The sequence below is a fragment of the Rhamphochromis longiceps genome, linkage group LG1, assembly GCF_057381845.1.
Source record: "Rhamphochromis longiceps isolate RC_006_pf linkage group LG1, R_longiceps_female_GT1.1, whole genome shotgun sequence".
In the NCBI taxonomy this organism is placed as follows: Eukaryota; Metazoa; Chordata; class Actinopteri; order Cichliformes; family Cichlidae; genus Rhamphochromis; species Rhamphochromis longiceps.
Genome location: NC_140557.1, coordinates 32,035,937 through 32,061,068, shown reverse-complemented (window position 1 = coordinate 32,061,068; position 25,132 = coordinate 32,035,937). Strand labels below are relative to the sequence as shown.

The 25,132-nt window shown below is 38.2% G+C and overlaps 1 protein-coding gene across 1 annotated transcript in view; it reads left to right on the top strand.

Moving 5' to 3' along the window:
* ddb1 (damage-specific DNA binding protein 1) overlaps positions 1-25,132 on the top strand; it is a 47,068-nt gene that overhangs the window by 11,033 nt on the left and 10,903 nt on the right. Inside the window, exons 9-22 of the mRNA XM_085407116.1 lie at positions 383-499; positions 3,080-3,182; positions 3,908-3,983; positions 4,069-4,177; positions 8,143-8,321; positions 10,626-10,789; positions 13,997-14,104; positions 16,325-16,532; positions 16,798-16,893; positions 17,256-17,367; positions 19,480-19,603; positions 21,226-21,390; positions 21,927-22,021; positions 24,743-24,913. Of these exons, the coding sequence (XP_085263242.1) occupies positions 383-499; positions 3,080-3,182; positions 3,908-3,983; positions 4,069-4,177; positions 8,143-8,321; positions 10,626-10,789; positions 13,997-14,104; positions 16,325-16,532; positions 16,798-16,893; positions 17,256-17,367; positions 19,480-19,603; positions 21,226-21,390; positions 21,927-22,021; positions 24,743-24,913 (1,827 nt within the window). The remainder of the gene's footprint in view (positions 1-382; positions 500-3,079; positions 3,183-3,907; positions 3,984-4,068; positions 4,178-8,142; positions 8,322-10,625; positions 10,790-13,996; positions 14,105-16,324; positions 16,533-16,797; positions 16,894-17,255; positions 17,368-19,479; positions 19,604-21,225; positions 21,391-21,926; positions 22,022-24,742; positions 24,914-25,132) is intronic.

Sequence of the window (25,132 nt, the reverse complement as noted above, 5' to 3'; positions counted from 1 at the left end):
GGGTTTTTTTCCTCTGGTTAAAAAAAAAAAAAAAAAAAAAGTAAACTAAGTTAAAAGAAGTTAAACTTTTAGTAGATGTGTGTAGAAATGTGTGATAAATCCTGCAGTGTTTTTCATACCTTGTTTTAAACAATGGAAATACTTAATGAACTGATTCAGAAATTAATTTTGAAAATTAATTTTTTTCCCTCGGTTCTTCATTATTCTGCTCTATTATTTTTATGTTTGCATTTTGGTTTACTAAATTTAAATATAATAAGCAAGTATAGTAAATAGTGAATTAATAACCTCCAAGATCATCGTAATTTGACATACCGTGTGTGATTTTCAGAGAAATTGTACAGATTACATCCTTTGTAAAGACAATTTTGTTTATTTGCAGCTCAACGTGGACAGCAATGAGCAAGGCTCATACGTGGCTGTGATGGAGACATTCACCAATCTGGGCCCTATTGTGGATATGTGTGTGGTTGACCTTGAGAGGCAAGGCCAAGGCCAGGTAAAAGCCACATGCTTAATCCTTTATTTCTAGAAAAAACAGAGCTTCAGAGCAAATAAAGGCTACATCACATATTCAGTAACAAAATCAAATTAATTTTTTTGGGTGGGGGTGTTTGCTAGAGAGTTTATATGTGACATGGTGATTACTGAAAACCCTTCAAGCAGACACTGGATACACTTGCCTTATGTTGAGTCTCCCTCTGAGTTTTCCTCCTTATTATCATCTTTGTCACAGCCTTCAGGGAGTCTCGGCTTATACCACCAATGCAGCGATTTCGAGGGCCATGTTAACAGTGTTCTTCTCAGCAGAATTGAGCTTGTAATGCCTCAGAGCACAAACTTGCAAAAGCCAGAAAATCTGCGTACAGTGCACTCAGGAGATTCCTGTGAGCTTTGTATGTAATGTGGTTGTTCTTCTTATGTATGGTGCCTTTTTTCACCTAGCCGAGTCTAGATGTTGGTTAGCTGGTCTGCAGTTACACTGGATGTTAAAATGCACCTCTGCTACACAAACCTAAATTGGTTTTCTTATTCCATTGCACAAAGCCAGATTGCTGTGAATGTAATTTCCTCTAATAATATTTACACCCTTTCAAACTGACGGTGAAGACCCTGTCCCTGTCTGCATGTATCCCAACAATCCATCATCTTCAGCACTTGTGTGTGCTTAGTTCTGTTTACCTTGAGCAGATATCAAACCATTTGTATTCAGGATACAATGTGATCTAGCTTGTACTGCATGGTAATGCCAGATTTAAAATGGAGCCACAAATCCAGAAAATGTTATCTTATTTCTCAAAATATAATGCTTATGTTAAAATGCAACCATCTTTTGGCATGTTCTTCAACACATAACTGCAGGTATCTGCTACAAAAAAAAACACAAAAAACCCCCCCAATTTCTAATTTGAACATTTGTCCTCCTTTGTGTTGAATCACTGGGGCACAGGGAGATGCAGAAGGTTTTGTTGGCAGAGTTTGACACCAGGCCTCAGGGTATTTGATGTGGTTCCAAAGGCAGTGGTCCACTAGAGCACTGAGCCACTCTACTGGGTACAGACGAGCGCAGCATCAGCCACTGCCTGCATTCATCCATTCTCTCTAATTCAAGGGCCAGAAATAAATCCAGTCACAATTGTTTTAATTTGCCATTAGCTGCAAATCTGGAAAACATTTGACCCTGATTAATTAATGCAAACACATTGCAACGCAGTTAAGATGTCAGAGGATTGACGCACATGGCGCAGGAGAAAATATAACACGACCTCTCTCAGATAAATCATAATAGGGGTTGTGCTCATGGATGTGCAACAGAAGAAAAGGCAGTCGGCCCCATGAGAGTGTGGCTTAGTGTGTGAGGGCATTCGAAAACATGCTCAAGGGAGCGAGGTGGGTTGCCAAGATCATCATGACTGTTTCTATTGGGAGGAAACTGTTGGGTGGCAGGTGGTAGACGCTGAGATTATGCAGGCTGTGGTATTAATCCTGTTAGTGTACCATGACTGGATGCATAAATAACATTCTGGTGCTCTCCAGTCATACTGTACAGGCAGTTATTTACCTTGAGGCTGCTGGATCTCAACAGCGTGATGTTTATAATGGCAGTCTCAGAGACGCTCTACTGTGAGCCAGTTCACAATTTCTACAAACTACATTTTAGTTGTATTGATGTCTGCTTTACTATCGAAACCGTATAAGAAGGATTTCTGCACTTTTATGACTTTTTATGACAAGTACTTAAACTAGGTCTTTTAGCATTAATGATAATAATGTGTCTGACTGAATTTTAACCAAAATACTAACATTTTGGGGGCTTGTTTGTTTGTTTTAAACTGCTTTCTCTTGGCACTGAAGCACTCATTTAGTACAAAATCTTTAAGCTATGAAATTGTTATTTTTTGTTTTTGTGTTTCTGCCCATTAATACCGTATTCACAAAGAACAAAAGTATTTAACTATTTCAGAGTCTTTTATGTCTTCATTACACTGAATTTGAACCTTTAGCTACCACAGCAGCAGATGGATATCTTTTACTGACTACTAATTGGCTCATAACATTCAGCACACCCAGTATTAGCCAATCCCAACTTAAGGCTGATATATCTGTGCATCCCTAATGTTATCACGTTTTACAGTTTGGAAACTAATGGAGAAAATTAATCGCTGATTAACTGAATAGTTATAACAACAATGCAGTGAGCAAGTTAATTGCTGGGGTCTTTGAAACATGAAGACATCGCTACAACATAGCCATATTATTTAAATGACTTCATTTGGGAGTAAAATGGTATGACTGACTGCTCATGTTTCTTGTCCCATTAGTCATGTCCTTGAGTTCAGATCTTTGCAGTTTTTGCTCACTCCCTTGTGATTAGTGACTGTAATGGACAGTTTTGTTACAGATGTGAATGATGTGTTAGAATATATAAAAAGTTATAGATTGTGTGAAAGGATTTATTCTTTACAAAAACATAATAGTTGGTTGGAAGCAGAAATAAGGTGTTGTTTAATTGACAAAAAGGGGGAGGAAAGCGACATATCTCAATCTTTGTCTTAATGTCTCTCTTTGGTGCTTTCAGCTGGTGACATGCTCAGGTGCATTTAAAGAGGGCTCTCTTCGGATAATCCGCAATGGCATTGGAATTCATGAGCATGCCAGCATTGACCTGCCAGGAATCAAAGGTTTGTGTGTTTTGTGTGTGTAAGTCTGTGTCTCATCAGCCATCTCCCTCTCGAGCCTTGACTTTATTTGGACCTTAATATTCTACTGACTTCAGAGTAGAGCCACTTCACCCCGCACATCTGTTTGCCTCTGCTGGCCAAGATGCCAGCTGTTGCTCATTCAGGTTTGGCACCTGAACAGGAACAGATGGCTCCGATGTCATAGGTCTTCCCTCTGCACTTTCTAAATAACAGGAACATTGCCAAGGTTTGGTTTGGAGGCATTTGTTTTAATTTAGAAAATCAAAGTGCTCTGCAGTGTCTGCTATGGTAAGCAGACAATTTTAGGAAGCTCGTCAGGTTTTAACGACAGCAGACACCTCTTAATCCCAGAAAATTAGGTGTCTCTCAAAGGACTCTTCTCCGGTGCTTGAATGAGACACACAGGCCAGTTAAGGTCTGCTCACACTTGTTAGTTTATAGCTCTTTATCGACCATCTATGCCCTAAAAGAGTTAGCTGCTGGCTCTTGCCCCTGGCCTCTTTTATGAGAGGCAATTATTTACTTAGGTAATCAATGGCTCCTCGAGAGTGATTTGCAACCTGTACATCCTCCAACATGTTAACATTTGACAAATGGAATAGTTTAACATTGGGCACCGTCTTGATATTGCATTTCTTTTATTTCTTTGCAAATTGGTGCTGAAAGTAACTTTTTCAGTCTAACACTCTCAAATTCCCTTCAAGGTCTGTGGCCTCTCCGCTCTGAGGCAGGCAGAGAGACAGATGACATGCTGGTGCTGTCTTTTGTGGGTCAGACACGGTGAGCGTTTGTGCAGAATGCCAGATAAGGACAGGGTCAATTTTGAAAATGCGCATCTTATCTCAAGAGTATGTTTTCCCCCCAGAGTGTTGATGCTGAGTGGTGAGGAAGTTGAGGAGACTGAGCTTCCAGGCTTTGTTGACAACCAGCAGACATTTTACTGTGGAAATGTGGCACACCAACAACTTATTCAGGTTTGTATGCACACATGCACATATCTGTTATATATAAAGTACGGGGTCTGTTCATGCTTTGGAAAGTAAGAATTCGTTTCACAAATTCTAAATTAATTATTCAGCTGTGGCTTTGTGCCATTTAATAACATATCCTTTGGCGGAGCTGAATCATGCATGATTAAAAGGGCCAGTTCTGAATGTGAAGAGTTCAAAAAGACTTCATGTATTTTATACTTAATATAAATATTTTACTTAATTTAATCTCAAGTTTCATCCTCCCTTTTGGAAATGTGGATGAATCCTGCTGGGAATTCTGCCAAATGTTACAACCTCAACCATTAATCTTTAGGTTATGAAAACTCTGCTCGTATTTCAGTGCTGGGGTTTTTTACTAACTCGTACACTTCATGTGTTTATATTGAATACATTTTGACGTTATTATCTGACTGAGTGTTGCTACGCCACTCATTGTTTTGGCCCTTCAGTTGAGTTTTCCTTACGTTTGCATTAAAGCCACCAGTGATAGAGGGGTTGTCCCGAAAGGACACTACAGCATAGTATTAGATGGCACTGGTGACATGAGACATGAGAACACTAAAGACTGTGTTAATTTTTAGTGGTAGTGTCCAAATTTGAAAGTTTGTAAAATTCACATTAAATATTGCTGTAATAGGAAATTGTCAACATAGGATTATTATTTACCTAATTACTCGGTGTGCCATGAACATGCTCATAGCACTAAACTCAGAATGAATGGCTGACTTGGTACCTATTTGCAGCTTTTAGCCTTATTTTTAGCTCATTAGTTTTGGTTCAACATCCTGCACATAGGCCATGTGCTTCGCTGCTCTAATTAATGTCACAATAAAAGCTCTAGGCAGCTGATTCCAGTAAACAAGCTCAGACAAGCCAACTATGCACTACCATACTTACACGAAACTGCAAAAAGTCTGAAAAAGGAGCTGGTAAACAATGCTGATATTTCTCTCAGAAGCAGTAAAACACCACATAAACACCTACAAGTGGCAACAAACACAGTTTCAGAGGGATGCTTATGTTGTCTATTTGCCATTGCAAACACCAGTATGATTAACCATCATATCATACATAGGTAGTTTCCAAAGGGGTGCACTACAAAGCAAGACTGGGTTAGCGAGCTTTGTCAATCTTAAAGTCAGATTTTCTGTGTTACAAAAGTGGCTCTCTTTATACGTGGATGAACCACCGCTGTAACTTGTGCCTAATTCATAATTTGGTTGGATAGCTTTGTCTCACGCTTTCGTAGATTATTTGCAGCATGTTTTAAGGTCAGTAAAGATTCTCTTCATTTTATTTGTCCAAGTTGTTGAGCTGTACATTACTAACATCACATAAAGCTCAACCGTGAAGTTACAACAGTGCAAACTTTGCATTATTCTCTCACTGGAATGTCCTTTTAGTTCATTAGGTAATTTTAAACAAAGTCTAAATGTTGTTATACTTGATGCTAATCTACTGCAATTCCAAAAGTTCCACTTGGAAGTGCAGATGCTATAACACAGAATACACAGCTCTCTAATGTGCAACCATCACATTAGTAATAAACAGCAGCACTGAGCACACTTAAAATGAGCATAAAATAATTCACTTATATACTGTTCCGTGCACTAAATCCCAACATTATTTTCTGCAGCATTAATTTGCCGTTGTATTTACAACAGTGTTGCATTTTACTGCCGTGCATGATTTATTTATTTATTTTTTCTTCTCTTTTTCTTATCAAACTGTATTTGTGCTGCAGCGTGAGGTTTTGCATTGTCTAAACGGTGCACTACCTTCACTTCTTAATGTTTATACCTGCTGCAGTCTGTAATTAGGGCTTCTTCAGCGCCTTTGTCCTGTCTTGCTTTTTCACTGCTGTATAGTAGTACTTAGAGCAGGGCGATATGGCCAAAAATATTTATCACGATATATATTTGAAAATTTGCGATAACGATATAACCGACGATATAATTGATGCGAGACAAAATACAACTCCACAACATTACTAGCGCAAAAAGACAACCTTCCATTTATTTTCACTTAAACAAGAAGCTGGTTTTTATGTACATTAAAGCTTTATAAAAATGTAACAGTGCAAATGCAAATTCCTTGCTGAAAGTTTAACCAAAAGGCATTTCCAGTAGAAATGGGCTGACATATCCTGAGCATAACCATGTATAATATCCACTGAAGTTAAAAAGAGGTGCTTTGCAACATTAAACTGCAGTGTGCAGTACGTATTTTTCGGACCATAAGGTGCACGGGATTATAAGGCACATTAAGCGAAACAAAGCAGTCAGATAAATCAAACTTTATTAAACTCATTCTTCTTGCTTCCTCCACTTCTGTACCATTGATTCATTAATGTTGAATTCTCTGGCAGCTGCTCTATTCCCATGTTGCTGCAGTATATTAATGACTAACCTCGTATTGTGGATGGATTATCTCAGTTGTTCTCCTGACTGAAGTTTGGTCCGTTTACAGCATCCTGCCATGCGATTGCATTTGTCTCTAACCATGAAGAACCTTCACGTTAACTTTTATAAGTGGAAAAGTGTTAGTGTTCGTCCTCCAGCTTCACTGTTTATGTTATGCTAACATAGCTGTGTCGCTAGCGATCACGTAGCACATCATTATATACCAGCTAGCCCAACTTCAGTAACCCTACAAACGTCACTGCTGTTTAGTTTCCTGTCTTCATTTATGTTGGAAGTGATAGCAGAGCTGTACGTTTGATTTTTTTTCAGAAATCTCTCAGTCAGAACATGCAATATCATGCTTAGGTAACTAGCGAAACTAGCGAGCTAACTTCCGCTAGCTTCCTGCTAACTTCTAACTCCGTTAAATGTAATAACTTTTGTTTTCATGGATGCCTGGAAGTTAAACTTTATAGTTACACCTGGTAAAGCAGCAATGCTGATCGTTTTATTAAAGATGAAAGAATTTAGACAGTTTTTAACTCTAAGTGATGCTGCAGTGTTGTTTGACCTGAAGAATAGTTTAGGACCCAGATTACTCCCAGATTTAAGAGCATCTTAGTCCGACAAATATGACAATAACAACGGCCGCTTGCATGTTCTGCAAAAAAATGTGCTTTGTTGTGTATCTGACGGACAAACACCAAACCAGTTCCACATCACGGAAGTTGCACCATTTTTACAAACCAATTCTGGTTCATCTGTTTCACTCAACAATCGGCCATGTGCGTATGAAAACAAAGGCACTGCGCATGCGCGTTTTACTCCCATTCTATCGCGATATTTCATTTTCCTATCGTTGCCTAACATTATACCGGTATTACCGTGAACGGTATAATATGGCCCAGCCCTAGTAGTACTCCCCTTTTACAATACACCATTATATTTTAAACATTGCATTTGTCTTGCTACCTAACCTCAGGGACTTTTGTGGGATGTGAAATACAAATGCAATGAAATGAACCGTTACAACAATAGTAATATCATTACTATATGTTACAGTGACATTTGGTTTTGTTGTTTCACAAAAGTGATTTCTGGGAGCAAACAAATGGCAGCCATTCATCCTTCATGTTTCTTTTAATCATACTATATTTCTTGACATTTGTATTGTAGTTAAACTGCTTTATTTTCTACAAAATGATTTTGCTTTATTTTCTAATAAGCATGTTACTGAAGCCTTTGCTTTGTCTTCATTTGTTTTTATCTTGCTTTTATCTTTTATCTTTAAGTCTAGCATCAGCTCTATAAGTATGAATGGAAGTGTTTTAAAGCAGTCTTAGCATCTGATATGTTAACGGTGCTAAATCAGTGGAATTCATTAGATGGGAAATTTTATGTAAAAAATTAGAAGAAGGATGAAACCTCTTTGGTTTTTCATAGATTAAGATATTCTGTGCAATAAGATATTCTTTAAAATACTTTCTAGCTCACAGTTTCTTTGTCATCTGTGGAAACACCAAATAACAAATAATGTTTCTCCAGATCACATCAGGCTCTGTGCGCCTGGTGCTTCAGGACAGCAAGACGTTGGTGAGTGAATGGAAGGAGCCACAGGGCAGGAACATCAGTGTGGCTGCGTGCAACCACACCCAAGTGGTGCTTGCTGTGGGCCGAGCCCTCTACTACCTGCAGATCCTAGCTGGAGAGCTCAAACAGATCAGGTAGGACAAAAATGGGGACTTATTAACATTTTTTTATTCACTGTTAAAACCCACTTCCCACTGCGCATCTGTAACCGGAAGGCCGCCGGTTCGATCCCCGGGCTCTCTGTCCTGGTCGTTGTGTCCTTGGGCAAGACACTTTACCCTACCACCTACTGCTGTTGGCCAGAGGGGCCGATGGCGCGATATGGCAGCCTCGCTTCTGTCAGTCTGCCCCAGGGCAGCTGTGGCTACAACCATAGCTTGCCTCCACCAGTGTGTGAATGTGAGAGTGAATGAATAGTGGTATTGTAAAGCGCTTTGGGTGCCTTGAAAAGCGCTATATAAATCCAATCCATTATTATTATTATTATTACTTCCAGTCTTTCCACAAAGCCAACTGGCTGCTCACTTAGCTGCATAATTATCATGGAAAGCCTTAGTGAGCAAATATGAGCAGCTTGCGAGTTCACAAGCATGTCCAATGTCCAATCTCATCATTTTCACTGGGACCTCGATACAGATTCACTTGAGCAATAAAGCTATATACTGCAGTTAATGCTATTCAGTTATCTGAGTGCAGAGACTTAAATCTTGTCCTATTAATAAAAAGTGAACTCTTAATTCAGGATGTTGGGCTCAAATGTTTCGTAAAGAAATTTCTATATAACTATTAGACTACTTTCACGTTATTTGAATATTCAATATGATACATTTGACTGCATATGCAATGCCCAACAGAACAGAGGTATGGAAGCTTATTAACAAAGGTTAATTAACTCTATCCCCAGTAGTTCATTAGTCTCACAGTTATGTTTTTTTAATTTTTTTATTTAATACATGTTGCAGGAGGATAGTGGAGTTACTTTTTATTGTTCTTTCACGTTGCTGCTCTGGTTTCCTTGTATGACTGTCTTTTGGCCCTTTTGCAGTAATGTATGTACTATTTCACAGTAGTTTAGAAGAGAAGGATGCACAGTTGTAAAGCTTGCCACCAGGGCTGCTTGAGGAACACTGTGTTTGTTTGCAGTGGGTGTTCGTAAATGATGAAACGGAGACAGAGGGAAGAGTCTTAAACGGAGGCTTTGAAATAATGTTTGGGCTGCATCAATAAGCAGCTGGTTTGCTGTGTGCGTCACAAAAATCTGTGTAAACCAGAAAGTCACTGTTGGCTTAAAGGTGTGTACAGGACTCTAATGCTCTCCTCTAATATAATTAAAGTGCGAGTACTCACCTTGGACAGTGATTATCCATTATATTTGCATTGTTGAGTAGCCTTGTTCCATTACAATGCAGTTCATTGGCCATTTTAATTAAAAAGTGAAAAGCTTCTTTTCTTGTCATTTTATTCAAAGCTTTCTTTGTAGTAATGACCAATTTAGATGTTTGACCTTCGTTGTACAGATTGATGTGTGATACTAAAAGGCTGTTTTTTAAAATCATTTTAATGACAGTGAATTAAAGATTTTATACCAGGGCATTTAACTTGATGTCCTTTATAATTTAAAGCTTAGAATATTTTCCATCTTCAAAATTGTTTCTATGTTTAGATCCGCTTATCAAGTTTAGCAATAGACATTTTAAAATGATTTAAAGAAAAGGCCTCTTGTGGCATCTGTAATTTTATATTTCCACATTGATGCTGTATGTCCTGATGTTGTGCTTTTACTCAGCAAGCATATACACCCACACTAATGGGGTTTGTCGTTAAAGATATATATTTTCAGCAGAGCATAAACAAGGAAGGTAAACTGTATGACTGACACTCATCTTTGAGAAGGAAGTTTTGTTGTTGGAGTTCACCCCATGTCTGCAAAGTTGGGTATTCCAACTTTCTCCTCCAGTCCAAAGGCATGCATGTTAGGTTAATTTGTGATTGTGAATGGGGTGCCTTGAAAAGCGCTATATAAATCCAATCCATTATTATTATTATTATTATTATTGACCTGGTCAAAATGTACACTGCCTCTTCCTCTACATCACCAACCATTACTCTGAATTGAATAAGGTTGGTTGTTTGGTTGTCTGGCAATTTTAGCTGGTGTTAAACTGACTCATACTTATCAGTGTAACATTTCTCAGTTTGTATCTCACATTGAGGAAAAATTGATTAGAACTCCTTCTCCGTGTCAGTAACACAATTATCCCATTAGCTATTTTAGTCAGGTGTTTTTGTGTGTGTGTGTGTGTGTGTGTGTGTGTGTGTGTGTGTGTGTGTGTGTGTGTGTGTGTGTGTGTGTGTGTGCGCAAATTTGGTCACACTTCTTTTCACAATTTGCAGGGCAGCTTGCTACTTTTTTCTCAAATCCTCCTCACCTTTCTCAGTACCACAGAAATGGAGCATGAGGTCGCCTGCTTGGACATCACACCTCTCGGGGAGGGTGGCGGTGAGTCACCGCTCTGTGCTGTGGGACTCTGGACTGACATCTCAGCCCGTGTGCTCAAACTACCCTGTTTCACAGCCCTGCACAAGGAAATGCTCGGTGGAGGTGAGAGAAATGAGAATGAGATTACCCAGACAAGAGCAGTGGAAAGCTGTTAGTGGCTTGTGGACAGAGATGTCGATGGAAATAATGTCATTCAAGTATATTTGTGTTGCACAGTAGTGCATACATGGTCCGCACAATTGTACAAAAGCAGCAATTCCTGAACCGTTCTCAGAAAGTATGAATAACATGAACTTTGAGGTCTCAATATCACTGTGACCACAGTAATTTACTAACATGAGTGTTGTAAAATTATTAAGCAAAAGCCTAATCCCAATAAGATTTGATAGCAAAAATAATATTAAGAATACTGAAACAGGAACAAACTTCATTTGAGGAAGCTGTTTTTACAGAATTTCTCAAACATACCTGCCACAGAAAAGGCAAACAATATAAAATACTTTGGTTCACATTGATCTACTGAACTGGTTCCATTTTTTTATGTGCATGGTTTATTTGAAGAGATGTGGAACTCTCTCTAAATAAAAAAGCTTACATTTCTTCAATTTAGGTCTGTGATGGTTGGGGGGAAAAGTCAAATCCAACAAACAGTTGAGTTAGATACTAAGCTTACCATGGGAGAAAATGATAGCCTGGCTTTGTCAAATGGTAAAACAAAATATGCCTACTAGCACCTTTTAAAAGTTCAGGAATGAACTTTTAATATTAAGGTTTTTTTTTTTTTATATGAGAGCAGTAGCTCTTCTCTTGTTGCCTTCAACTGCTCCCAGCTAAGAAATACTCCTACAGAAACTGACCTCTGAAACAGCTAGTTGTTGGTTTTTGTGCTCAAAAATAAGCAGACTGAAACATGTTGATTTGTGACCGGACAGAACTGGACAAAACAAAAAAAATAGTGAAACTATTGCTTTAAGAATTTTAATAAATCACTCCAAGGCATGGGTCCATAATAGTGCAGTAATGGCTTCAGTGAAATGGATTGTATCTCCAGTTTCCAGTTTAATAGATGTAAATGGCATCTCACATGAAGCAGCTCATTTTAGCAAGTACTTGATGAGTGCTTAAGCATTAAATATGCTGCTAATCTAAATGCATTTAGTGCACCACTTATACACTTGAGAAGAATTTAAACTTTGAATGTTTAAAGTATGCAAGAGAGGACTTGAATACTTTTTGGGTTGAACTTATGAAAAAGTCAGCAGTTACTGGGAAAAAAAAAATTCATAACAGTGAACTGGCACTGGCAGGCCTCTTACTTTCCACAAAGAACAACTCCACAGTCTTTCCCACAGTGTCACACTTTATTTTCCAACTGTGTTTGATTGACAGATGCTCAGTGAACAAACTTTTTTACACTTTTTTTGCCTGCTGCCATACAAACTACAGTCTGACTGCAGAGTTTAAACTCGTAGCTAAGATACAATACTGTGCAAAAGTCTTGAGCCACCCCTCATTATTGGTGTTCTTTAAAGATCCAGTGTTGTTTCCAGACGTAACGGACAATTTGACAGAATTAGATTCATATTGTATCTTTAGCCACTTTGTTACTAGCATCCTGTTGCAAAAACTCTTAATTTGTTCCTTTTTCTTTTTTCTTTTTTTAGTTGAATCTATGAAAAATGCCAACGATAGCAGAGTTAGATAATCAGATTCTAAAGAACTATTAACTGAAAACTTTGCTTATCTCAGCATGGTTTGCAGCGTGTTCTCATAAAATTCTGGAAATGTAGTCAAGAAGTTGTTCCAGGCCTAAAATCTACAATTAGTTGATCCATCTGCTGTTCACTGCAGCTTCATCAGGAATGGTCTCAGGGCTGGTGTGAAGAAACTATTCTTATGGAAGGCAAACAAAGAGAAAATGCTGACAGGAACACAAGAATTGAAAATCTGTGACAAAGGTCTTATGGAGTGACAAATCCCAATTTGAAATGTTGGTTCAAATCATTTTCATTAATATGAGCAGGTCAGAAGAGAGGTGCAAAAGTATCTGCAGCGATGGTTAGGAGCTACCTTTCAGCCAGTGATGTTTGAGATATTAATATTAATGGAACTGATGGTAGAAAGGTGCTTTATTGTATGTGTACAATGACAATAAAGGGCCATTCTGAAAAGTAAAAGTATGTCTAAAAAGAAAAACACACAGTGGAACAGTATGAGTCATGGACTGGCCTCCCCAGAGCCCAGACCACAACTTCTTTGAAGCAGTGTGGAATCATCTCAAGAAAGCCTTTATTTGTCACATGCAAGTTGCCCTGCAGCGAAATGGGACCCCCCCCCCCCCCGACCTTACATACACAACACAGACATCACATGGGGAGACAGGTCAGAGAGATATATATATATATATATATAGAGATAGATATATATATATAGAGATAGATATAGAGATATATATATTTGTGTATATTTTGTAGCCTTTTCTTTTTTTCTTTAGGTCACGAGCAGTTGTCTAAGCATTTCACTGCATATCGTACTGTGTATGACTGTGTACGTGACAAATAAAATTTGAATTTGATTTGATACTTGAAGGAAGCTTGTGCAAGAGAGAGTGCAGGTTTTGTTGAAGAATAGAGGTAGTTTTGCCACTATTTTTGCCTTAATACTGTCTTTCCATTTATGTTTGGACATGTTTCAATAAATCATTGCACATATTTTCCTAGCATCCCATAAAGAAATAAGGCGTGGCTTGAGATGTCTGCACAGTACTGTAATACTCAACATGTTGACATTTTTAGATCTGTCAGTGGAAGCAGAATTTCAATACTTCGTCCCACTCCTGCCCTTAAGCTATGTTAGCTTTGTTACATTGATTGTGTTTTAGACCTTCTATGCATGTCCTTCAGAGTACATCTTCATGTTTGAACTTTAATAATTTGTCCTGCTCAGCTAAAAATAATTGATGTACATTTCCATGGAAATATGTCCCCCTTTTCATTTTGTACACTTCTATCTGAACAGTGGTGCTTTTTGGTGAGTCAGCCAGTAAGTACTTAATCATAGCCAAAGTTGTTTTGATGTAACTGGCCTGCAGTCAAAGAAACCGGTGTTTGGGAAACTGAGCAAAACTGAACTCTTTATATTTATCCTGAAGCATTCAAATGTTGTTTCTTTTAAAGTTACCACAGAGTCTGAATAAACTTGATTGATTTTTCTGATGGAGGTATTTTTACAAACATTTATCACTTTAGTATAGAACCAGTGACTCTAGAGTACAGCAAAAATAAATCACTTGTTTGTGTGTGTCCTCAGAAATCATTCCTCGCTCTATCCTAATGACCACCTTTGAAGGGAGCTACTACTTGCTGTGTGCCCTGGGAGATGGAGCACTCTTCTACTTTGGTCTGGATCTGCAGACTGGTAGGTCCTTCTCACTGTTACCGCTACAATCTTTAGACGAGAGCTTCTCAGACTTCTCCAGACTGATGAGGACCTTCAGGCTGGGCCACAGGCTGCTGTCTGTGAGCATTTTCATTTTTAGTTTATCATTTCTTGTCGACTTGCGTAACTGCCAGCACTATATTTGGATGTGTTGGTTCAGAAACTCTACTGCCTGAAGAAAGCTGTGTTATAAGTTTGATTGAAAGGCTGTCATTGAACTGTTAAAGATTTTCAATGTGGTAAAGGCAGAAAAAAGCAGCAGTTTCACAGACAGGACCAAGGCAGCCTACATCAAGGCCAAATGTGGCCAGAAGAATAGAAATATTAAAGGGTCTCTGACATGAGATGGATATATTTAAATGGAATTGTAAAAGGAGGACTTGAGAGTGAGACAATAAATGCTTTTCTGTGTTTAACCGTCTGCTTTTTGGTCCTGAAAAGATGCTGTGCAGTTCAGTAAAGTCCAGTGAGTGTTTATATGTGCATTAGCTAATGTTACGCACTGAGGACTAGCAAAGACTTTCCACTAATTACCTCGGTTTTCATTTAGTATGCTGCATCATTCACATCAGATCAAACGAATTTGACCATGTTATAGAGAAAGGGCTCTCTGGTAGCTTGCTTAACATTAATGTAGTATTTCTGATATTGCTAGTTAAAATAAAAGCTGCTTAGGCTGGTAACCTCTGGATTTTAGGTCTCAGGCTTCATGACCACTTCATCATCCTGCACTTTCAACATGTTAGTATTTCCTTCTAATAAACAACTGTTATCACAGGCGGTGCAGTCATTTGATGCAAATGTAGTTGAATAGTCCTGAACTGCTGCCAGACGAAACTAAAACCGATTTTCAGGTGTCTGTTTTTGAATTTTAAATAGCTGCATGCATTATCACTGTCTGATTTACCCAAACACATCTGGCAGTGTTTTACAGCGATCTTTGTAAGTTTTTGATTCTTATTCTTTATTACTGTATTAGAATGAATGTTATGTAAGTCCCAACCAATCAGAACATTTAAATCCATTAATGCCTCTTAATCAAGACTTAATCTGTTCTGCCTCTACAGTGAAATGTAGGCATGTGCTGAGATGTAGTCCAATGGGGAGGCCAGTTTGTTAACGTGTTCATTACTGATTGTGGAAATTATGAGGTCCATTAAAGTACAAAGATACATTTTCTAATTGCTCGTTTTGTCAGACCAGCAGTTCAAAGATGCCATATTTCATTTACAAACACATCACAAAGATTCCCCTGGGTCACCTGATCCAGGCCTAATTTTAAGCTTTGTTAAAAAGGACAGTTTTAAGCCTAATGTTTCCACAGAGGAGGGGCGTAAAAGATGAAGGCTCTACCCTCCATTATAGTCTTATGAAATTTGAACTACAAATAAGCCAGTAGTTTGAAAGTGAAGTACTCTGTTAGGATAACAAGGTACTATGAGGTCTTTAAGATATGATGGGGTCAGGATTTTGCATGTGAGGAAGATTTTCTATTCTTAATTTAACAGGGAGCCAAGGCAGAGACGCTAAAATGGGAGAAAAATATGCTTTCTCTCTCTCTAGTCCCAGTTAGTACAATCACTGTAACTTTCTGAATCAGCTGATGGCTTTTCAAGCTTTTAGAGTGACCAGATAATAATGATTTACAACAGTCTGGAGCTAATCAATGTATAAACTAGCTTTTCAGCCTTACTTTAAGACAAGATTTTTCAGATTTTATCTCTACGCAAATTAATAAATAATTTATGTGTGTTCATATAAATATGGTTTAGTAATTCAGTCAAATTAAAGGCCAACGCCTGTGCAGGTTATTCTCTGTATACTGCTGTTATAACTACTGGCTGTACAAAAGATAAAGAAAAAACTGAATGGAGCGGTGAAACGTAATTAAAGCAGATGCTTTTATTCAGACCTCATGGGGCCACTGAATGGTTTGGTGAGCATTAAAAGCAACGTATACAAGGAGAACACAAGGGCAAAGCATTAATACTTAATGCCAGCAAGATCAACAAAACTACCAAGTTGAATTTCGTGAACCCCCTGATAGAGCATTTGCTTTGGCAGAGGATGTGCTCTCAGTGAGTCTTTCTGGGTGGCTTAAAGGAACTTGGCAAAAGGCTCTTTTGACCCAAATACGGATGTAGACCCATTTCTCAAGCTGTTTCAAGTCTGTGGTTTGATCTCGTTTCCTTTTCCTAGGTGCCCTAAGCGAGCGTAAGAAGGTCACTCTTGGTACACAGCCCACTGTGCTGAGGACCTTCAGATCCCTGTCCACTTCCAATGTCTTTGCCTGCTCTGACCGACCCACTGTTATCTATTCCTCCAACCACAAGCTGGTGTTCTCCAATGTCAACCTCAAGGAGGTCAATTATATGTGCCCACTCAACTCTGAGGGCTACCCCGACAGGTCAGCAGCAGAACTTTTCTTCCCTATCATATTTTATCAGTGTGTGGTTTTATGGGAAATTCATCTGTTTTCTTTTCTGTGCTCTGAAGAGTTGGTAGCCGTAAGCCCTTAACGTCTTTTGTTTTGATCCTCTAGCTGACAGAGCTGACTCAGATGTAGTCTCTTTTGATTACAGATGCATACAATCCCACTTTTTGATTTGCAGATAGTGGGTGTATTTTGCCTCTTTTCTCGCCCCTTACTAATGCTGCGTTTTTCATCACAGTTTGGCTCTGGCCAACAACAGCACTCTGACTATTGGAACCATCGATGAGATTCAGAAACTCCACATTCGCACTGTTCCCCTGTATGAATCTCCAAGGTCAGTCAAATATTGAGTTAGAACTGAACTTGAAATGAGCATTTCACATCCGTCATCTGTACAAATAATGCTGTTTGTTCTTCATGTTTGCAGTGCCCATTTGTTCTAACCACTTTCTCACACTGGTTTTGTTACATACGCTGGATCAATTTTTGTCATTCTTTTTTCCCCAATCTTTTAAGTGATAGCCATGGCTTAATATCATTTGATAAAGGCTATCAGGTTAGGTTATTGATAAGGTTATGTTATCAAGTCAGAAAACACAAAGCAGGCTCCCCTAGGGGCTTTTTTTTCATCCTGTTTACCCATTTGCTGTTTTCATATTCGCTAACGTGTTTCTATCACTGTCTTTTCTCACTCAGACGGATCTGTTACCAGGAGGTTTCCCAGTGTTTCGGAGTTCTGTCCAGCAGAGTGGAGATTCAGGATGTGAGCGGCACCACATCTGCTGTACGACCCAGCGCGAGCACTCAGGTGCGGTACCTCCCTGTTGTTTGGATGATAAACACCACAGGGCTTGTTTGTTCTGCACTCTTATCTAGCCAGGCACACTGACTGAGAATATTGTTCATAAAAATGAATCTGTGAGCTGTCAAGACGCCAAATGTTTTGTCTTGTTTGTTACCTGTGAGGACCACTGCAGCCCAAATTTCTCAGCTAGGAGTCTAAAATCTGACTCCTGTGGTATTCAGTGTTACACTTTGCTTAATCACAACCTGATAATTGTAATCTGAGCGTAACTGAAGCTGTTACAGTAAAAGGTTTCCTGTTCAGAGATTAACAATACTGTATGCAAGTTTTAAAAGGTTCGAAATGTTGCTATGTGGAGTTTAGAGAAGTCAGAAAGTAAATGTGTTTTTTTTTTCTTCTCATGTTTTGATCACATCTATTTATTTTAGAATGCATTAATGGGAGCTGTTAATTAAACACTAACCTAATAGCATAATTGAAGTAATCAACTACTGAGCCATTGTCAGGTTTGTCATAGAAATTTTTAGCATTTTAAATATACAAATTAGATAACAACGGGTTGTTTCTGGCTTTCAGTGTGAAGAGAAAGCATGTTGTACTGGCTGGAGAACAGCAAATCATGGTATCTATGTTCAAATGTGATGGTAAAACGGTATAATTCCATTACATTTGCCTTGAGAAGAAATAAACTTGTCAGTAATTTTCTTTGGCGGTGGTGGTGGCTCACATGAGTAAAAAGAAACAGCAGGTGTTTAGTATAGAGTGCAAGCTTTAAGTCAACATGTAACACATCTCAGAAGGGAATTTGTCCCACTCCTCTTTAGAAAAACTCTCTAAATCCTGCAGGTTTCGTGACTGCCACTTGGCAACTCGAAGCTTTAGCTCCTTCCTACTTTTCTATAACATTATGGTCTGGTCACTGGCTAGGCCTCTAGACCTTAATGTCTTTTTGCTTTAGCCACTCCTTTGTTCCTGTGGTGGTATGTTTTAGGTCCTTGTCACGGTGAAAGAAAAAGGTTCTCGTCCTTGATTTTACAGTTCGTAGCCCCATCCATTGGCTACTCAGTGTACTGAAGTTATCCTGTAAACTTATGAGATAAACAGCCCTGAAGCATAATGTTTCCACCTCTGTGCTTGACTGTGGGAATGTTATTCTTTAGCTCATAATCAGTATTTCCTCACAGCAGGTTGAGCTGGATTTTGATTTCATCTGTCCGCAGCACTTCATTCAATCAGATCAATTTAAAATTTGTTTTTTGTGTTTCATTTTTGGTTGATATTCTGTCTCGCCCCATTAAAATAAAACTCCCTGTATGTAGTGGCAGTGACCATATAGGCGCTAGGGCATGCATTTAACTACGCATCTCATAAAAATAAAGGTGACAAAAATAATGTAGTAGCAATAAGAGTAAATGTATGATGTCTAAATGATGATTAAGAGGTTATTTTCTAAGTCTAATATAAAAACATTAATTTTTATTTTCAAATGGTGCAGGAACCCTGAAGGATTACAATTATTGTTAGAACATTTGTCCTGTAAAGCCATTTAGAAAGCAGCAGAGTGAATGAATGAGGAAGGATTAGGGCATTTGCTTTATTCCATTGTCATCTCTTACTATTGCTCACAGTCAAGCTCAATTTATCTGGTTAGAGTTTAGAGTTCACATCAAATTTTAACAACAGGGAACATAGTCAGCTTTTGTTTAATTTGTTGACACGAAATGCAGATGACGACTTTTTAGCTGACAAGAAAGAAAGAAAAAAATAGTAGAATGAGACTTTCAAAGGGATTCTCACATGGAGAGCTAATCAGAAACGTCCACACTGGCAGTATGTGTTATGCCCGCTCAGCATGGCTCTTTATCTTCGCCAAGGGGACAGGTGTATACTTTTATTTGTGTTTGCATTTACTGCCAGAGCGCCTCTCACATGTGATGACCAGAATGATGTTTACCTGATTTTAAAATGCTGCACATCTGCTGCCACAGATGGTGCCGACTGCGCTGTTCACACAGCTCATGTTGAAATGGGGATTTGAATTGTTTTATAAACCTGTGTTTGGCTTTGTCTGCCCTTCTCTTGCTTGTTCCATCTCATAAATCTGCATCCTTCTAGGCTCTCTCTAGCAGTGTGAGCTCCAGCAAGCTCTTCCCCAGCAGCACTTCTCCCCACGAGACTTCCTTCGGGGAAGAGGTGGAGGTTCACAATCTGCTGGTTGTGGATCAACACACCTTTGAAGGTGAGACAGCAGAATATATATTTCCATTTGAACTAGGAGCATATGATAGTAAAGTAATGTAAAATTGTTGGCAATATGGTGCATGGTCATCATTTGCTAATAAAAGTTGCTGTTTTCTTTTATTTAATCTTATTTTCTGCTTAAATATTTGTGTTTTTATGGTGGGTTTTTTGTGTTCTATGATTGTAAAAAGGTTCATAAAACATAAATGTTTTGGCATTCTGTATCTAAAGCAAACCTCTGGCTCTTTATTAAATAACTGAATGATTTTTGGGAGTCATGCAAACAGTTCAAGCTGAATCCCAGGCAGGATTTCCTTCAGTCTGTTTTGCATTGCAGATTTTACTGCACCAAGCCTTTTTTTTTTTTTTTTTTTTAAATACCCAGGCATGACCATCCCCACATAAATTAGTGTATGTTATATGTTAATAATATGTAAATAAGGGACTGGCTCAGCACACTGTGTCCACATCCCATTCTGCTTTATTAATGTGCAATCAGATAACTGCTTATTTAGATGTTGTGAGTTTTCCATCAGATATGGAGACACATTTTGATGCATTAGGGTGCAGATCCTGATTTGTATGCAGTTATATTTTATTAATTACCTCCACCTACACTGCCTAGGTTAATGAGCAAAAGCAGCAATAAAATTGAAAAATTTCCTCTCTAGACAGGTGCAATAAAACTAAAAAGAGAGCGAGGGAGGTTAGAAATTATGCCTGTCTTCATAGTATACAGATGCAGGGGATCAGCCCGGTTTGCTACATAATTCTGAAAATCTTGTTCAGCGTCACACATTGAAATTGGCATTAAACACAAATGGGGGAGAAAAAAAAGTACAATGGGCCAAGAACAATCAAACAGACCTGTATACAAGCTGTAGGCAATCCTCCATCTTGGCTATAAGATATTTGGATGAGAAGACAAAAGCATGCTGTCTAATTATGAAGCCATCCATTAACAACGAATGGAGAGCTGAACTGGGCGAATAATTACCAGACGATGTGTAGGACATGTGTTTAAAATAGCTCTACTAATGAATGTATTGTGCAGTGTTATACAATTACTGCACGACATTGAGTCCAGTGTAATGTGCTGCTGAGATTGCAATATTCAGATAAACCTGAGCTCTCACCTCAACGAGATAAATCTGATTCAAAAGAAGCAACGTGAGAGGATGGTAGAGGGAGATCTGGGCAGGTGTGGTGTGTTTGTTGATTTTCTGTTGTTTATACAGTATCCAGCGGCACTGCTTTTCAATTAGATTGTGAACTGAAAAGAGGTTCACATCATGGATATTATCTGTAGATTTTTAGATACTAACAATACTAATAACGTCTTAAATAATTTTAAAATAATATTTCTTAACTGTTCAAGTGGACATTGTGTGTTGTGAAAGGACATTATAACAGCGATTGCAGTAGTTTTTCCTCTATAGTGTAGTTAAAAACCTGCTTGGCCACTCATGCTTGCCTTGTCCGACTTTTATTGCAATGTTACAGTGTTTCCATTTGTGAAGAGATTCATTCTTCAACTATTAACAAAAACTTTAAATTCAAGTAACATTCTCCTTGTTTTACATTTCTAACAAAGTCATTTGTATTTTGTGTATTTGTCAGTTCTGCATGCCCATCAGTTCCTCCCCAGTGAGTATGCTCTCAGCCTGGTGTCTTGTCGCCTGGGAAAAGACCCATCTGTGTATTTTATCGTCGGCACCGCCATGGTGTACCCAGAGGAGGCTGAGCCCAAGCAAGGACGCATCATTGTCTTCCACTACACCGACGGTCAGTACCCAAACATTCTTCAGGTTTCTCCATTTGCAGCAAATAAACCTAAAATCACTTTTCTGTCTTGTTCTTCAACCTTTATCCCATTTGCCTTCTCAGCCCGTCTCATTTCGCCTTGCTCTCTTCATCCTTCACCTGTTTTCATTTTCTCCTCTCCACCCTCTGTCCTGTATTTCACGCACGAACACTTTGTCCTGCCACGCTCCTGTTTCCCTCCTCACTTAATCATTTTCTTATCACTTCTTATCAGACGTTCCTCCTCTCGACACTACTGATTCTTCTCATTTCCTTTCACACTGCGCCCCTCTCAAGGTGCATTGCGTGCCTTTCGTTTATCCTCCTGCAACTCTTCATTATGCCTATCCTCATTCTGAACGCATCCGTCTTCCTTTCTTCACTTTTTCCCACATCTCTCAGTAATTAAGCAGTAGTCACTTTTTTTTTGTAGGAGCTAGTTTAACTCAACCTTTCATGTCTAATGCTTTGAAAGTTAACACAAGATTGACTGGGAGACACTCTGCTTTTTCCTTCAGGTAAGCTCCAAACCGTTGCTGAAAAGGAGGTGAAAGGAGCTGTCTACTCTATGGTAGAGTTCAATGGCAAATTCCTGGCCAGCATAAATAGCACAGTAAGTGGACATTAGTATTTTTAGCTGGTCTTTGAAAAATCTTGACTTTTTCTTATAGTCATGCTTGAAGACCTGAAGAAAAAGTGCAGCTTGAAGGTTAAATTGTTTTAATTTGTCAGATTCTATTTTTTTTTCTTTTACTGAAAAAACTTGCTTGCATAATTAAATCTTTACTTTCGGCCCTTGGGAAGGTGCCTGAGTCAAGTGCACCTCCATCACAATTGCTTTTCACTGCACACGTCACAATTTACCATGTGGTCCAGAGATTAAAAGCAGCACCTCTCTATTTTGCTTCAGTTTTCTCACCATGTGTCGAGGAAACTGAGTTATGAAAAAACTGTGTTTACTTTTATAACTGACCTGGCTCTGCAGATGCTCAAGCTTCCAGCTTGGATCCTTCATTTCACCTTAACGTGAAGAATAGCTGCATATTCTCTTCCAAATAGTATGTGAATATATAACATTTACACTCTAAAGTGTTTATTCCTTAAGCGTACTTTTGTAAAACTTCTTTGTATTGTGCTGGAGAGACATCAACTGAAGGTGACCTGGGACCAGGCTGTACTTTCATATAATATGAATTTGTAGCACAAGATGGAGCATTGAATTAATATAACATTTATGTAGGCGACCAAAATAACACATTCTCATGTCCGACGTTGGAATGAGGAAATGAGAATAGACCTAAAGATAAACATTTAAAATAAAACAAAACCAGCACAACACAACCATGGATATAATGCTGTCCCCTAGTGGTGAACGTTTTAAATTTGCAGAGGTTAGACAGTGGTGTGAAAAAGTGTTCGCCCCCTTCCTGAGTTCCTTTTTAATATTTGTCACACTTTTGAGAATTTTGTTTTACTCCACTGTGTCAGGCAGGTCCTAATTTAAGTGATTTCTTGATTGATAACTGGTGTGGCAGTAATCAGGCCTGGGTGTGGCTGGAGTTGATTTATGTTAAAACAAGGGGGTTAACTGTTTTGCACAGGGCCATGTAGGTGTGAATTTTTTGGCCCTCAATAAAGACCTTCATTAAGAAATGGCATTTTGTTTTTATTATCTTTTTCTTATATTTAATTTGTTTGATGATCTGAAAAATTTAAGTGTGACAAATATACAAAACAAATACTTTTTCAGTCAGACTGCTCAGTGTGCTTCATTTAGTCCACTTTCAAGTGATTTGCATGTTTTGACTTTCTTTGATTGTGACAGGAAATGACAAAAACTACCTCCTTAGCAGTTTTTCTTCAATATCTAAATCATTTGATCCCACATGGATGAATATGAGGATTTCTTGACATACAGTGCGAAAGAAACAGCCTCACTCCCCACTCTTTTGTAATATCACACTCATTCACACTAAGATATAGATAGATTAAAAGCTAGAAAGTCATGTTTATCCAAAGATTTAGTGATGGGTTTCAGATATCTGAAACTCATCACTCACTGCAGCTAACTTTCCACATCTAGCTCCCAAAGATAAACAGTGATTAAAGGGTAATCAATCCTGGAAGCAGTATTAATTTTTCTTTATGGTGACAACCTCAGTAGAGCATTATGCAAAATGTTTGGGATTTTTTTACTGGACAATTTTTCTTATTTTTTCTTATCTTTTTTTGTTTGTTTGTTTGTTTGTTTTTAAACTACAGAGTTTTACACTTGGATCTTTCTTTCTGCACCTTAGTGTCTTTTAAGCACAACACTCTTTATTTCTGCTCAAACTTGATATGGACAAACAAATAATTTAAATTTTTTCTGGAAATTTAAGAAATTCCTGACTCAAGTAGAAATGTTGTTCTTATATTGGACTACAAGCTGAGTGGAGTCCCCTACTGCAAAGACAAACAGTCAAGAGTCATTACTGATTCAGATTGATTGCAGCGTAGGAATACAAAATAGATTGAAGTGAGACCGTGATTGTTTAGAGACGAGTGACCTGTGCAATCACCTTGTGATCAAAATTGGTGACCCAGAGGTTGAGGATATTGCATGGTGATTGCAGCTACTTTGATGTAATCACTGGGCAACCATCTTTTTTTGGTTCTCTTTTTTTCGTTTTTCTTTTTTCTTTTGTTTGTTTGTTTGTTTTCTCCCCCTTAGTAACTCTAGTACAGCTGAGTAAATAAAGTTTGAAAATGTTTATTACATTTTTAAATTATACTCAACTATAAAAACAAAGAAAAAAATAGATCCGAAAGTAAAACAAAAAGACGTCATTAAATGAATAAAGGATGAAGTTGTTTTGTTTTTGTTGGTTTTCTTTGTTGTTGTTGTAATGTAAACTTTGTACATGTAGTTACATTTTTTGAAATAATAATAACAATAGATGATGACTATAATGATAATAATAATCATTCCAAATAAAACCGGCTAGTCTTTGTTCTATTGAGTTTACCGTCATGAGTAGAAATTTGGTCTACCTTGATTTTTTTGTTTTGTCAATTGCTTGACTCAAATTAATTTAAAAAAAGTTGTTAGCTGGTGCAGACAGCATGAAACTGCGAGTGTAAATAGCCGTTTAATGTTCATTAATGTTGCAGCTTATAATTCACATACTCAATCAGCACCTCGCCTTCATGCTCACACACACAATCTGGAGTGATAGCATTGTGGAAGTAAAATGTCATACACTTCATCAAACATGGCTAAAGCTAATCACTGCTGCTTTTATCTTTGGCAGCTTGACAACCAACAATTATACACACTTCTTGTTTGTTTAAGGTCCGTCTGTACGAGTGGACGGCCGAGAAGGAGCTGAGGACCGAGTGTAACCACTACAACAATATTATGGCCCTTTACCTGAAGACCAAAGGAGATTTCATTCTGGTGGGAGACTTGATGAGGTCCGTCCTGCTGCTGGCATACAAATCCATGGAGGGCAACTTTGAAGAGGTAAGAAGAGAAGGTTTAATATATCAAACAAGTTGGTTTGTCTGTACTGAAAACAGCTGTGAAAACACAAATTAACCTTGAGTTTCATTCAAGGCTGCTGGTTTTGAAAGAATTTTATTTTATTTTTAAAGACTTTGGTTTAGTGTCTGTTTACCCACATTTGCATGTTGTCACTCTTCTCTTCAGGGTATAAATGTTGTTGTTGTTTTTTTTTAATGT